The sequence below is a fragment of the Corvus hawaiiensis genome, chromosome 20, assembly GCF_020740725.1.
Source record: "Corvus hawaiiensis isolate bCorHaw1 chromosome 20, bCorHaw1.pri.cur, whole genome shotgun sequence".
Classification (NCBI taxonomy): domain Eukaryota; kingdom Metazoa; phylum Chordata; class Aves; order Passeriformes; family Corvidae; genus Corvus; species Corvus hawaiiensis.
In genome coordinates this window covers 4,159,239-4,172,701 of record NC_063232.1, presented here as the reverse complement: position 1 = coordinate 4,172,701, position 13,463 = coordinate 4,159,239, and the positions used below count along the sequence as shown (strand labels likewise).

At 39.6% G+C, this 13,463-nt stretch overlaps 1 protein-coding gene across 4 annotated transcripts in view; it reads left to right on the top strand.

Annotated features, from left to right (window-relative positions):
• TAOK1 (TAO kinase 1) overlaps positions 1–13,463 on the top strand; it is a 62,993-nt gene that overhangs the window by 30,502 nt on the left and 19,028 nt on the right. For all 4 annotated transcript variants that reach the window (XM_048324565.1, XM_048324562.1, XM_048324564.1 and 1 more), the window contains exons 3-10: positions 2,428–2,499; positions 5,437–5,538; positions 6,361–6,406; positions 7,296–7,392; positions 8,188–8,301; positions 9,072–9,163; positions 11,620–11,713; positions 12,364–12,445. In XM_048324565.1, coding sequence (XP_048180522.1) covers positions 2,428–2,499; positions 5,437–5,538; positions 6,361–6,406; positions 7,296–7,392; positions 8,188–8,301; positions 9,072–9,163; positions 11,620–11,713; positions 12,364–12,445 — 699 coding nt within the window. The remainder of the gene's footprint in view (positions 1–2,427; positions 2,500–5,436; positions 5,539–6,360; positions 6,407–7,295; positions 7,393–8,187; positions 8,302–9,071; positions 9,164–11,619; positions 11,714–12,363; positions 12,446–13,463) is intronic.

Below are 13,463 nucleotides of genomic sequence, written 5' to 3'. Positions count from 1 at the left end.
GAAGCCCAAAAGATGAGAGAGCCAACATGGAGAGGGAAATTTAATGTGAATTAAATAAGCACGAAGAACTAAAACATAGGAGAGTCTATCTCTTGGGTACTTTATTCCTCTGTAAAGCTAGAAATAAAACTTCTTGAGTTTCTTTAACAAGATTTTGGTTCAGCTACTGCAAACAAATGAAACTTTCTCTAATTAATATAATACTGGATTATAGTTAATAACTGCTTTAAGTGATATTACTGAAGCCAGTGACATACTCTACATTTTCTTTGTGCATACTTTGCCTGTATCAATGCTGAAGCTACTCTGGTCACCAGATGTTGATCCTTTGTGTGGAGTTTTTGGAGGAAAGCAGGATATATGTCTGCCGTAAAACAAGCCTTGTTCATTTGGATGGTTTAAGGGAGCTAGCCTTGCACATCCTCCTGGCTTTTGTTGAGGAACTGTTATTTCAATTATCCAAGATCACAGGGAAACTAAAAAAAGCAAATGAAACTCCGTGATTTTAATATTTCTGGGGTGTCAGCCAGGACAGTTCTCCCTCTGTAGGACTGTAGGTGTTCAGCAAACTTTGTCAGGTGGTGTTTGCTTGGATTTTCTGATGCAAAGCATCCTCTCCCCAGGCTGCTTTCATGGCATACAGCCTGCACAAAAAAATGTGGTTGGTAAATAGATGTGGGGGTAATTATCCAATAGAAAATTCATATAACCCTTAAATCTCCCCTACCTTATTTAAAATAGAGTTTAGTGTTTCACTGTTAGTTGTACCCATCTTCCTTCCGCTTTAGCAGTGATCCCAACAATGGGTTTGATCTTGCTCCTGTCTCTTTGTTTCTGTTGCATCCTTCAATGGCAGAAAGTTTCTTTTTTTTTTTCTTTCATAATTGATATGAATTTTGCTGGTTCACCTCATGGTTTTAGTTTCTTAGAAACTGCAAGTCTGGCACCTCTGAATCATTTTTGGTATTATCCTTACCCTACTCCCTGTTCTGCAGTGTAATAATAGCTTTTGCTTGACACAGGAAACCTACTACACTGGAACACTGCAGATGGAGCAGAAGAATAACCCACTCTCTTTTGTTAGAGCTGGGTTCCTTCTGCTTTACTGTAGTATTTTGCTTCCCTGTTTTATTGACAGTTCCTCACTCAGTTGAATGTTTCAGAGATTGTCTCTAATCAGTAAAGATCTAGGAGTCAGAATTTTGTTCTACCTTTTTTATCTCGAACAACAAAAATAGTCACCCCCCCACTCAACCTTACAGGTACTATCAGTGAGAGGATCCCCTCAAACAGAAAGGAAAGTAAAAATAGTATTGGTTCAGGCTTATCATAACCAGTTGAAATAAAGACTAACAGGGAATTCTGGGAATCTCTTTAATGAACAGCAGAATTAAAACATGACTGAAAAACCTTTTTACAAAAGGCAGAGCCCTAGTACTTCATTAATCCATGTTCTGGTAGGCTGTGCTTGATAGTACAAATATATTAAAAATCAGTGTTTTCATCAGTCATCAGTGAATGCTGTAGTGCACATTATTCTGATTTATATCATTTGGCTTCATGTCCAAGTTGATTATTATTATTAGAGAGACTGAGAGGCCTTTTCCTCTACCACCCTCCTGTGCTGTTGAAATATTTAACAGGAAATCTGGGGTCTTGTCTGGAGCCGTCCTTCCTGCAAGGTGCTGCCTCTTCTGCCATGGGGAATGAACCCTTGCTTTGGTGCTGAATTAAACACAGCTTCTTGTCTAGTTCTTGCCTTGCATTGTTGCTGTATGAAGTCAGGAAGTTTGCCTTTGAAGTGTGAAAAACTATAGTACATTTATGGTGCACTGTAAATAACAATACTATGAAACTGAGAAGTCTCATCTGAAGATGGGTCACTTGGATTGCTGCCATCTCTCTCTGTATCATCTGCCTTCCTTTAAGCCACAAAAGTTAATTTTTGGGAGCACTGGGGAGAAAGCCACCAGTGTCTGGAGCAGGTATCTCCAGTGCATCGTGTGACATCTTCCCATATGGTTTGAATGGAACTGGGTGACTGAGCCTTGCTTCTGTTTCATATGGAAAGGACCTCGGCAGGGAGAGAAGTTGATTTAAGGAAAATCCCTTCTACTTGAACCAGAGCTGCTTTTATTAGCTGTGATTTTTAGTTTAAGTCACAATGCTTGACTCCTGCAGACACTTGGTAGATGCTGAGCATGGAAAATGCCACACCTTGTAGTATCTCCCAGGCAGGAGGGTGATCTTTCACTTCGGAAAGAAATTTCCAATTCTTGCAGCATCACACCCCTTGGAAGATATTTTAGTTTAATGCTCTGCAAAAGTTAACTAAGAAATAAAGATTATTTTATGATTGTGTATGGTTTGCATGTTATGGAAAGTTGGGGCCTGAAGAATCTGATGGATTGTGTTTTCCTGTTACAGGCACGTGATGTGCGCACCAATGAAGTGGTGGCCATCAAGAAAATGTCATATAGTGGGAAGCAGTCCAATGAGGTATGTAGAACATGTTGTATATTAAACCTTGATCATTGCAAATAATTACTGTATGGGATGATTTTAGTTAGCTTGGATTCCTGCAGGAGAATTATTTTCTGTAAGTGTAAAGGTAAATAAGGGTACTGTGTAAACAAAACAAATTAGTTTATTGTTCACAGTGTATTTCTGTGTAATCTGCTCCTGAAAAAGATGGGTAGAACTCTCTTCTTTGAGACACAAAGGGCTCTTTTTGGGACCACATAAAGATGTAGACAGGAAAAAAAAGAAAATTAAAAATGATGGGTTGGTATGTTGGTGTCTTATTGCCCTTAAATGTTCCATTTGAAATGCCTTTCTAAAAAACCCATGTTTTTTCCTGGACAAAGGAATGACAGGAATGGATGCAGTAGTGAGAGCTTCAGAGGGAGCCTTGCTTGTACAAAGTAGTGAGGCAGAACACATCCCTCCCTGGAATGACTGTGCTCATGAGCAGGTGAAACAAAGGCAAAACAGTGGTGAATGAATGAGTGTGAAAATCTGAACAGCAGCATAATTCCAGAAGAATTGCCAGAGCCAGGGATTAAGGCAGTCTTTGCAGAGGGGTCTGTAGAAGTAGGCCTCTGAGATTTAGACATTAAGTGTTTTCATGGCCACCCCAGATGTGTCTCCTTTCCCTAGGGCTTAGCAGAGATAGTTGATTTTATACTTGAAATGTTTAAGTGCTAATACAGATTCTTGAAAATCCCAAGATGACACGAGCAGCTGATTTGATATTATTTCTGGTAAATAATGTCTACCAAATCATGGCATGATTTTTCAACAGAAGTATTTATTGTAAGCATGTTGTCCAAGGCATTAATGGTTCCCTCCCTCCATTCTCTGTATTCCAGTCTTGCTCTGATGAGTTCGACTAACAGCTCATTGCTTTCTGTGCCTGCCTTTTATGTATTGATCATCTTCACTCCAAGGAGCTGAACTATTCCTTCCTCTGTGTGTGTGTGTATGTCTGTGTAGGAGGTAGAGGTAGCAGTGTGTCTCCAGCAGTCCCGAATTCTAGCTTCAGAGTTAAATTTGCTATGGCTGTTTCTGTTTTGTCACTGCGGTGACTTGTTTAACTGTGTACTGATGAAAGAATAATTTGTACTTGCTACTTGTCCTACTGTTTTAATTACTGTGAGCTATAAATACTCTATTCACATGAATGAAACAAACTGTGCATGCTTCAGAAATAGTTTTTGTTTGTCTTCAATGCGTATGTTTCTTTATTTTGAAGAAAGTTAAGACCAGGATTAAAACACTTTCTATGTTACATCCATATTTATTTGTTTTGTTCAGAAGTTCACTAGAGTTATGATTTAGTGTATGTAAAGAAAATTGATTGAGGGCATTCTGGTATTGTTTGTATTTACTTTGGTTTCATAATAAGATTTTATCATTGGTGGGAACAATTATTTTCTCAAATAAGGCCGTATTTTATACTAAAAATAAGTTCAAAACCTTTGAAAAATGTAGTACTGTGCTCTTAATGTGATCTTGGAGCTTTTTTTTATGCAGGAAATCATGATTACTTCTTGACTAATACATCACTTCTCTCTTCCCAGTGTAGAAGTTTAGCATGGTGCTTTCTTGGTTTGGCTTGTATTGCTTAGTACCTCAAGGCCTTGGAGGCTGAAGGTAAAAGGCAACTAAGTCACTCCAGTGTCAGTAAGAGAGTTTATGTTATAGCTACACTGTGTCATTCTCTAGCATTTCTGGTGTTGAGAAATGCTTAACTTAGTCCATCAGCTGCCTCGACTTCCGTGTTCCCTGGTTTCGTGTGTTTCTCTAACCCTAAAATTTTTATTGGGATTTTTGCACATGTTTTCCAAAGCCTTAGGGTAGATGGGCCCTCTGTCCCTCTGTGAATGCTACCCACATACCAACACCTGAGGAGGAATGTGCTGAGAGATTAACAGGACCTGGAAAACAGCTTTTGAGCCTTTTGGTGTTGGGTGAGGTTTCTCTACCTCTGATTAACTTCAGAACTGATACTCTTGCTCAAAAACATTTGCAGTGTCAACATTCTTACGTTGACAGCTGCATACTCAAATGGTTTCAGCTACTGCATTTGGTTTTGAAGGCACTTTCTGGTAGTTGTAGTTTTGCTGTTGCAATCTCAGACTTTGCCTTTCTTGCCTGAGGAGATGTGGATGTGCAGCATATGGGGGGACTTGGAGGTCTCTGAGGGGAGCAATGTCAGTGTCTAGGCGCACATTGGAACTTGACATTTTGTACTTCTTCTGTACTTTCTTCTGTACCTTAAAGTTGCACTGGCAGAGTTCCCCTTATTATAAACCTGGCTTTGTTTTATCTATTTATATTTTTTCTGCAGGAGAACCATTCCCTTATCTAGTAGGTAACTCATTTTAAATTGGCCCTTGTAAAGATTAAACTAGTAATAGAGAAACATTATCAAGAATGTAGTCAGATAGTTGGCAGCTGATAAAGGGAGCCTCATCCAGTGTTATATAGTGACTAGTAGGGATAGGTCTTTATAGTAACAAGAGTTGAGAGAGGCAGCTGATCCTGCTGAAGGACACTTAATCACCCACATCTCTTTCAGGTTGGGGTGTGTGTTTGATTTGACAACAGAAATGGTGTCCTTTAATAGAGGACCACTTCCTTTTTGAGGACTTGCTCAGATATTAAGTGTTTACCAGTATATCCTATACACGCATACAAATATAAAGCATTACATTGATAAGAGATCCTTGCATACAGCCAAATTGATCAGCAACTTATTTTGTAGGTCTGCTGAGGAGTTAAGCAGTGAACATCATGGTGTTGATACAAACTTCTTTGATTTGAACCTTGAGATAGTTTTGCCTCTTAACATAATTAAATGACATAATAACAACAACCAAAAAAAAAGGTAACAGTTCTATAAAGTCTTTCTATTCCTTTTATTCCCTACAGAAATGGCAGGATATTATTAAGGAAGTCAAGTTCCTCCAAAGAATAAAACACCCTAACAGTATAGAATACAAAGGCTGCTATCTGCGGGAGCATACAGCATGGGTAAGCATCTGCTGCTCTGCACTTCTCTTGCCTTGGTTAAAGGTGCTTTGAAATCTCTCCAGCTGGATTTTGGGAGGCACCTGAGCACTGGTGTTGCACAGACTGAGATGAGCGTAGCCAAGGGCCTTACAGGTGCTCAGCAGAACTGAATGTACTTTCTGGGACCAAGAGTTACGGAAATCTTCTCTTTCGCTTAGATTAAGTGTTGCTGTTCTGATGTATTTAGCTTGATGAACTGAGTGTTTGAAATAACATACACCCATCACTAATAAAGTTTTGTAGTGCAATGTACTAAAGAAATCATATTACTGAACTAATAGTTTAAGTTTTAAGTACTGTTTTTTGAATTAGCTTCAATAAATATATAGGGCAAAGTTTTAGTTTCTCTTTTTGAAATCTGACTGGGACAGAATCTTAAGTAAATCCCTAAATAGCCCTTTAATACTCTGATAAGCTTGTTAAGTGCAATTTAACATTCCTGTTAAGTATGTGCATATAAAATACAATATGTAATACAATACCTAACTGGTTATGAATGTGCTTTTGCCCTCCTTACAAGTGGTGTTGCTTGGTGTCTTACACAGGAGGGTTATGCCTAATTCCAGTTAGAGCTGTACTTGTGGGAGGGGTCAGTGCTGTGGCACTCACCTTGTGTGAGGTGACAGTGCTGGGATGGAGTTTATGGTACAAGGAACACTTGTTTTGTTATGGCAGCCTGCACTGTGTGCTCCAGGAATTAGTTCTAGATTTCTCCATACAAGTCTAGAAAACATACATTTACTATTACAGATTTTCTAACTACTTGATTTCTTCCTATAACAGCTTGTTATGGAATATTGTTTAGGATCAGCATCAGACTTATTAGAAGGTAAGTCACACGTGTTTATTTGGTGGAAAGTCAGGAACCTACTGAACTAGGAGGTTACAGCATCACAGAATTGTCTTTGAGTATATAGTTTTATTTGGGGCCAGAGTGTGTATGAACAGGCACAGTCAAATTTGTCAGATTCTTGCATAGCTGTAATGGTTTTTCTGTAGAATATTGGCTTTCCCAGGTGCTTAGTTTCTCCTTGGTTCATATTATTTTAAAGTTGTCAGCTATTTGTTTGCTTCTGAGTTTTAGGTTCTCCTGCCATGACAGTTCAAGATTTACTTCTGAAAACCCTTGCTGTTGATCCTAATGCTTACTAACAACTGTAGGCCTGTTGACTAAAATAGCACTACAGCAGTATTAGGGTTTTGCTTGATGAGGTCTTCTGTTAAGTGGTCATTTTTCTATCAGACTTCTTATAGTGAACTTTCTTTGAAGATATATGTCTGGCCAGTAGGTTGTTCCTTTCCTTGCCAGAAGCATTTCAGGACCAAAAGCTGAACTGCCAGAATCTCACCTGTGTTGCTACAATTTATTTGCGTGTGAATTGCTGTAAAGTTCTGGGGTTTGGGATTTTGCTTCATTAATGGAAAAGTGGGTGTTGAGTCTCAAGTAGTTACTTGGGAGAATGGTCACAGAACTGACAGGAATGTAGTTCAGGGTTGGAGAATGGTCTCTTTGGTAGTAAATAGCTGCTGGTTTGCAGTTAGAAGATTACATCTGATTATAGAATGTACTCTGTGAACTATTTTTACATTTGCTTCTCATACTGAACCTAGTGAAAATGAACTTTTAATATTTCTGATTGTATTGTTAACAGTACTCGCATGCTGCAAACTGTATTGTTTTCTGTAATATTGAATTTCACATAAATTCTTTCCTTAAGTTCATAAAAAGCCATTGCAAGAAGTGGAAATAGCAGCAATTACCCATGGTGCTCTCCAGGGATTAGCATACTTGCATTCTCACAATATGATCCATAGGTAAGTGGTTATACTTTTGCTGTCTCATACACACTTACAGGTAATTTGTTTTGTTGATTGTATCCCCTCCATCCCCAATTCAACATTGTAAGCAGAGATTTTCTTTCCACAGTATCCATATGCTCCCAAACAGGTGATTTCTAGTAGTCTAAACACTAGCAAGCTCTGTATCTGCACATGCACTCTCTTACAGCTGGTGTTCATAATTTCTGCAGAATTCCTTTGAATCTGCTAAGCTTTTCAGTCCTTGATCCAGTGCTGATTGTCCCTGAAGCAGTGAATAGCAAGTGCACCCACACAGTTTGTAGGAGCTGTGAGGCCAAGAATGCTGGGGCAGGGAGAGCCCTAATTCTTGAAAAATTAGTTTTACACAAACACACACATTGAGAAGCACACAGTAAGTTTGGGGTGCAAATGTTCTTTGTGTTTAAAGTAGCTGCTGCATTTCAGTAGGATGAAGAATTCAAATAGTTACATTATGAAGTCCTTTTAAAAAACATTGAAAAAGGACACACTTGGTTCGGAAGCTTTTGCTGAACTGTATGTGAAGCTTATCCTGTTACACCATTTAAAGTTCATTTTTAAGACAAACGTTAAGACTAACATTTAAGACAAAAGATTCCAAAATCAAGGGCCACTTTAAGCAATTAACCTAATGGTTAAAGACTTTGTGTTTGGAGGAAATGGGAATATTTTGCAGCTTGAACGTGTGAATATTGGTGTGTTTTGTAGTCTGTCCAACAGAGTTTTCTTCTTTGGAGAGGAGTAGTACTGACACTTGTATTCTATCACCAGAGATATCAAGGCAGGGAACATCCTGCTGACAGAGCCAGGACAGGTGAAACTTGCTGACTTTGGGTCTGCTTCCATAGCATCTCCTGCCAACTCATTTGTGGGGACGCCATATTGGTAAGCCAAGAGTTTTACTTATTTCTGGCTTTGTGAAGTGAAAGGGTCATGTATTGGCTATTTAATATACTTGGTCTTACTGGAGCTAGCTTTGTAATCTTCCAGTTGAGGTGGTGATGAAATGTACTTTCTTAGAAAAAAAGTTCAAATAAGTAAGCAGGCTCTGAGTTCCAAGAAACTGAGTATCCCTGTATTTGTAGTTCACAAAAAGTAGTAAAAATATTTAGCTGTTCTACTTAGACTGACCTAAAGTGGTAGAGGTGGGATTGAATCATCTGTAATATATTTTAATCACTCCCCCAAGTGGTTTAAACAATTCGTGTATTCTCACCACGTCTGGTTGTTGAAATAACTGAAGTGTTTTTTCTTTCATAGGAAAGGCCAGGTTCACTGAACCAACCCCTTTGCAGATCCCTTGTATGCTTTTGATCTCTTACACCTAATGTGTGGTGTTTACACAACTGCATGTTATAATTATTTCACCAGAGTTGGTCAGCCAGCTAAACTATTGGAAATGTGGGAGGGTGAGAAGGTGATGATACTCATAGATGGGGGAGCTGGGCAAAGCACAGGAGAACATCAAGCAGCCTCTGCAGGCCTGCACTAGTGTGGGTGCCTGGTCTTTGTTCCCAGTATCCCATGGTCATGCCTGATAGCTTGGGGAATGATTTGTTTATGGTAGCTGAAATCAGGGAAACAGCCTATTTTGTACTGATGAAGAGAATGTGTTTGTTGCATTGCCTATTTTGAGCACCAATTTCCTTTCTTAGGATGGCCCCAGAAGTGATTTTAGCCATGGATGAAGGGCAGTATGATGGCAAAGTAGATGTTTGGTCTCTTGGAATTACCTGTATTGAGTTAGGTAAGTTAACGTTCTTTGAAAAAAATTTAAATGTAGTTATTTAGTACCTAAAACTTCTTCAGCTGAATCACAGTGCAGGAGATTTGTGCTCCCTTTCTTGTCCTGGCTTCTTTGGGACCTGAGTTTTAGAGAAAAGAGCTAAATGTACTCTAGAATTCAAGACCAAGTCTCTAGTGTGATGTTTATTGAACTGGTATTTGCATTACCTGAAGAAATAGAGTTATGTAGACAAAGAGAGTGGCCAAGTGATATCACTAAGGGTGTTCACATTCTGTGGGAGAGGCAGTTAACTTCTGAACTGAAAAACAGTCTATTGCTGAACAGCTTTAGAAGTGAACTATTGAAGGTACCAGTGTGGAGATACATTTTTGCTATAAGTTGATATTGTTTCCATGAAAATTTAAGATACATTAACAAAATCTGCAGTGATGAAGTTCTAGAAAAGTGGACAACTTTAAAGCTGTATTCAGTGTGTGTTGTCGCTGCTGAATAGATTTTTTTTTTCCTTAAAGGAAAAGATATGAAATAATCCAATTTTGAAGTGGTAACCTGAAACTGAAAGCCTAAAGAAATGATGGCATTGCCATTAGAACAGACCCTTTAAAGCAGGATGTCAGTTTAAAGGGGCACTGTTAGTATGGCATTCTGTTTAAATTTAACACGTTGCATTTTCTTGGAACAAAAATGCCCTCACTGAAGCACACCATGCACGCCACTGCTCCCATGCACCTGAGGCTGTCCTCCCATCCTTGTCAGATCTGATTGCTCATGCTCCAGCCCAACCTCCATGGAGGAGCAGCCCAGCCAGGCAGTGAGAGCTCTCAGGAACACACTAATCCATGTGAACCGCACAGTTTAGCTAAAAATGCTGTCTGGCATTCCAAACTGTCAACTTCATTTTCTTCCAGGATGCGAAATAGATTCTTTCTTCAGAGCAGAGATTATCTTGTTGCGTTTGGTTTTTTTTTTTGGTTGCCAATATAAAGCAAGTTGAAGGGGTGTGACTGTCATGACAGAATCCTGCTCCGAGTGGAGTAAGGAGACTTGGCTGCCTGCAGGGCTCCAGGAATGCAGTGAGCTCATGGCCACCACACCCCCGGGAGTCCTGCACGCCGCGTTCTTGCAGGATGAAGCGTGTTGGGCTTCGTCTACGGCTGCTGGCGTGGTGGGAGGTGAGACTAGGTCAGGACAGCAGAGCAGTGTAGGCTGGGTCTGTGTGCCTGGCTCATTTGTGTTGCTTTGAGTAAGCATGGGAAGACAGGAGGAAAATGAGATGTCTGGTAGTCTTCTCAAATTATCACTTACTCTTAGAAATGGTCTTATTGAGGGCTCAGTTTCAGGGTTTCTGGAAGATTTCTGTTTTATTCAGGTGAGCTAAGAAAAAAAAGCTAGAGAGAACATTCCGTTAAAATAGTTTAATGAATAATCAGTCTGATCCTTGATAGCAGCAACTAGTTATCTTACAGATTAGAGGAAGTAAAGTTCTGCATTTGCAGAAAGACTTAAGTCCTCAATTTACCCATTCTGAGGAACTTGTAGGGCTTAGTCCATCCTGCCATAGCCATGAGTGAACCATGATCTCTGATCTATAGTTCAGTGCTACTATTTGACTCAAATCTGAGGAGCAGAATAAGAAAACTAGCATTATTTTTTCCTTGTTTGTTGTTGGTTTTTTTGAGGAAGGAAAGTTTTCTGTTGCATTTTCAGTAGTGTAGGAATGTCCTCGTGGCCTGACCAGCTTCTCTGGAATGTTTATGGTGAGGCCAAGCTTTATAAAGTTTGCCCCATAAACATTCTGATGAAGCTTCAATTTTGTTGTTACAGTGAGATCATCTCCTTCCTCATTAAGCTTTCATGCTGTGTCAGTCTATAAGAGTAACACAAGCTTGAAAGAGAGAAGAGCCAAAGAGAAGGCAACTCTCAAAATAGTATAAAGAGTTGGCCTGTTGCTGACTTCCTGCCCATGTGCTTAGTCAGTTAAGTGTGATTTGATGGTTCTTGTAACCAGCTTTTTCTTCATCACTGCTGTCCTGCTAGAAATAAATATTTCTTAGCTTTTTAGCAACTGTAGATTAAAAAAAAAACAAATGGGGGGTGTATGAAACCAAGAATGCTTAGTGGCTAAACACCCAGTATAGAGCTTACTGTTAACTTACTCCTATTTTAGTACATTACAATGAGTCAGAGAACTCAACTATGATAAACCACGTAATTTAAAAGCTTGAGAGGACAAGGCATTTGATCTTCAAAGGGCTTTCATCTTCTGCAATGGCACAGGACGTATGCCAACATATCTGTCTGATTGCAGGGTAGGGTTGGTTTGGGGTTCCATGTTCAGGCAGTAGGGATTTTGCTGATGTGGTTTTCTTTTTAAAGGGATGTAAACTGAAAAAAAAAAAAGGGCAACAACATGAGACTATCTCCCTATATAAAAACTTCTTTTCTCTTGTGTGCAGCGGAAAGGAAGCCTCCTTTGTTTAACATGAACGCAATGAGTGCCTTATATCACATAGCGCAGAATGAATCCCCTACACTACAGTCTAATGAATGGTGAGTATTGCTGAGGGAGGAATGTTGTAGGGGATCACTGTAAATGGAGTGCTTTGTCATGCTGAGTTCTTGAAATGGCTGGAGTCCTGTTGGGAGGATGTGAGCTGGAAGGTTCTCATTAGATTCATTATACATTTCATATACAAAATTGACCAATTACTAAATATACATTTGAGACTCTTCAGTGTAGTAGGAACAGGACAGGCTGCTGGAAGAACTTGAAATCCTGTAAAAAATTCCGTTCATGGGTCAGTAAACTTTGGAAGCTCCCAAGCTAGCCAAAACTGTGGGTTTTAGTGTTTTTTTGTCACAAACCGCACAGTCAATTTCTAAATCTTGTTTTGTTGAAGTATTGCTTTGCAAGATGAAGACACAGCTTGTGTGTGGCAAGTGTCTGTTGCATAAACTTCAGAAGAATAAAGCACAGTAGTAACATTTTATGCCTCCTAGCCTCAACAACTGTCTTTTGAAAACAACAAATACAGTAAACTAATTTCAAAAGTTAAAAACTTCCTAATTATGGTTTATGGCACCATAGTCCTTGGCCTAGGAGCTACAAGCATCCAGATGTGAGGATCTTGACTCCTTAATGAATTAAACTGGGTTGGTAACTTAGGTGGATTTTTTTTTTTTTTCTTTCCTTGACACAGGTCTGATTATTTTCGAAACTTCGTAGATTCTTGCCTCCAGAAAATTCCTCAAGACAGGCCTACATCAGAGGAGCTTCTGAAGGTTGGTTTGCCTGTCCTTTCTGTTTTCCATGTGGTATTAAAAGGGGCTGTGCCCTGTGATGATGATCTGTCTCACCTACTGTACAAGGTTATGGTTAGCGATGCTCAAACACCTTTGAGCTGAGAGTGCTGTGGGGTGTACTGAGCTGGCAGCCCTGGCTTTACTGCCTGTCTGCAGTGTCTCAGAGTGTTCCCCAGGTGACTTTCCAAGCCAGCCTTGGAGTTCTCATCATAAAAGGTCACTCCACCAAGTGACACTGGATGACCATCAACTTGTCAAGAGTTTTAGTTTGTAAACTCAGTCATTCCAGTGATTGTAATTAATCCTGACAGAGCTGCCGTGCATTAGCTAACTAATACCTTTTGTTACTTGCCTCTGTGTTCTATGCTGTATACACTCCAATGTGCTTTACACAGACCTGAAATTCACTGTTCTAATGGTATCCTTGGGGGAAAGGGGGCAAAAGAAAGCAGTTTTTCCTCCCCATATTTTTCCGTGGCATGAAAAAGCCTCAGCAGTCTGCAGGCTTGTTTTATTTCTTAGCTTCTTTTTTAATTCTTCATTTGTGTTCCTGGATGCTGCCGGTACTTGGCTTTGCTCACTCTAGTCTGGAGACAAAGCCAGTGGGGTAGATTGTTGCAAAAGGCTGACATGTGAGCAGAACTCACATAGAAGATGGGTGTTAGGGCTGCTTTTTTGTGTGACTTTGATGGATTTCCTTTGTGGCATCAGGTGGCATTCAGAATTTTGCTAACTTGTCATTCTCTTTACAGTGCTTGTGACATTTTGGGTTTCTTTTTATCCTGGCCCTGTTTCTGCTAAACAGTGTTTTTCCAAATTTTTTGCATTGCAGGGAAATGGATGCTATTTATGAAGGTTTTATCAGCACCTTTTTGCATGTTTTTACCTAAAAATGGCTCTGAGGACTTGTGCCTCTTTGAAAACTGTCTATTCAGAAAGAAATGCAATTATCCGGGAAAGGTTTCGGTGTGGGTGTATAGTCCTGCCATTTCAGAAT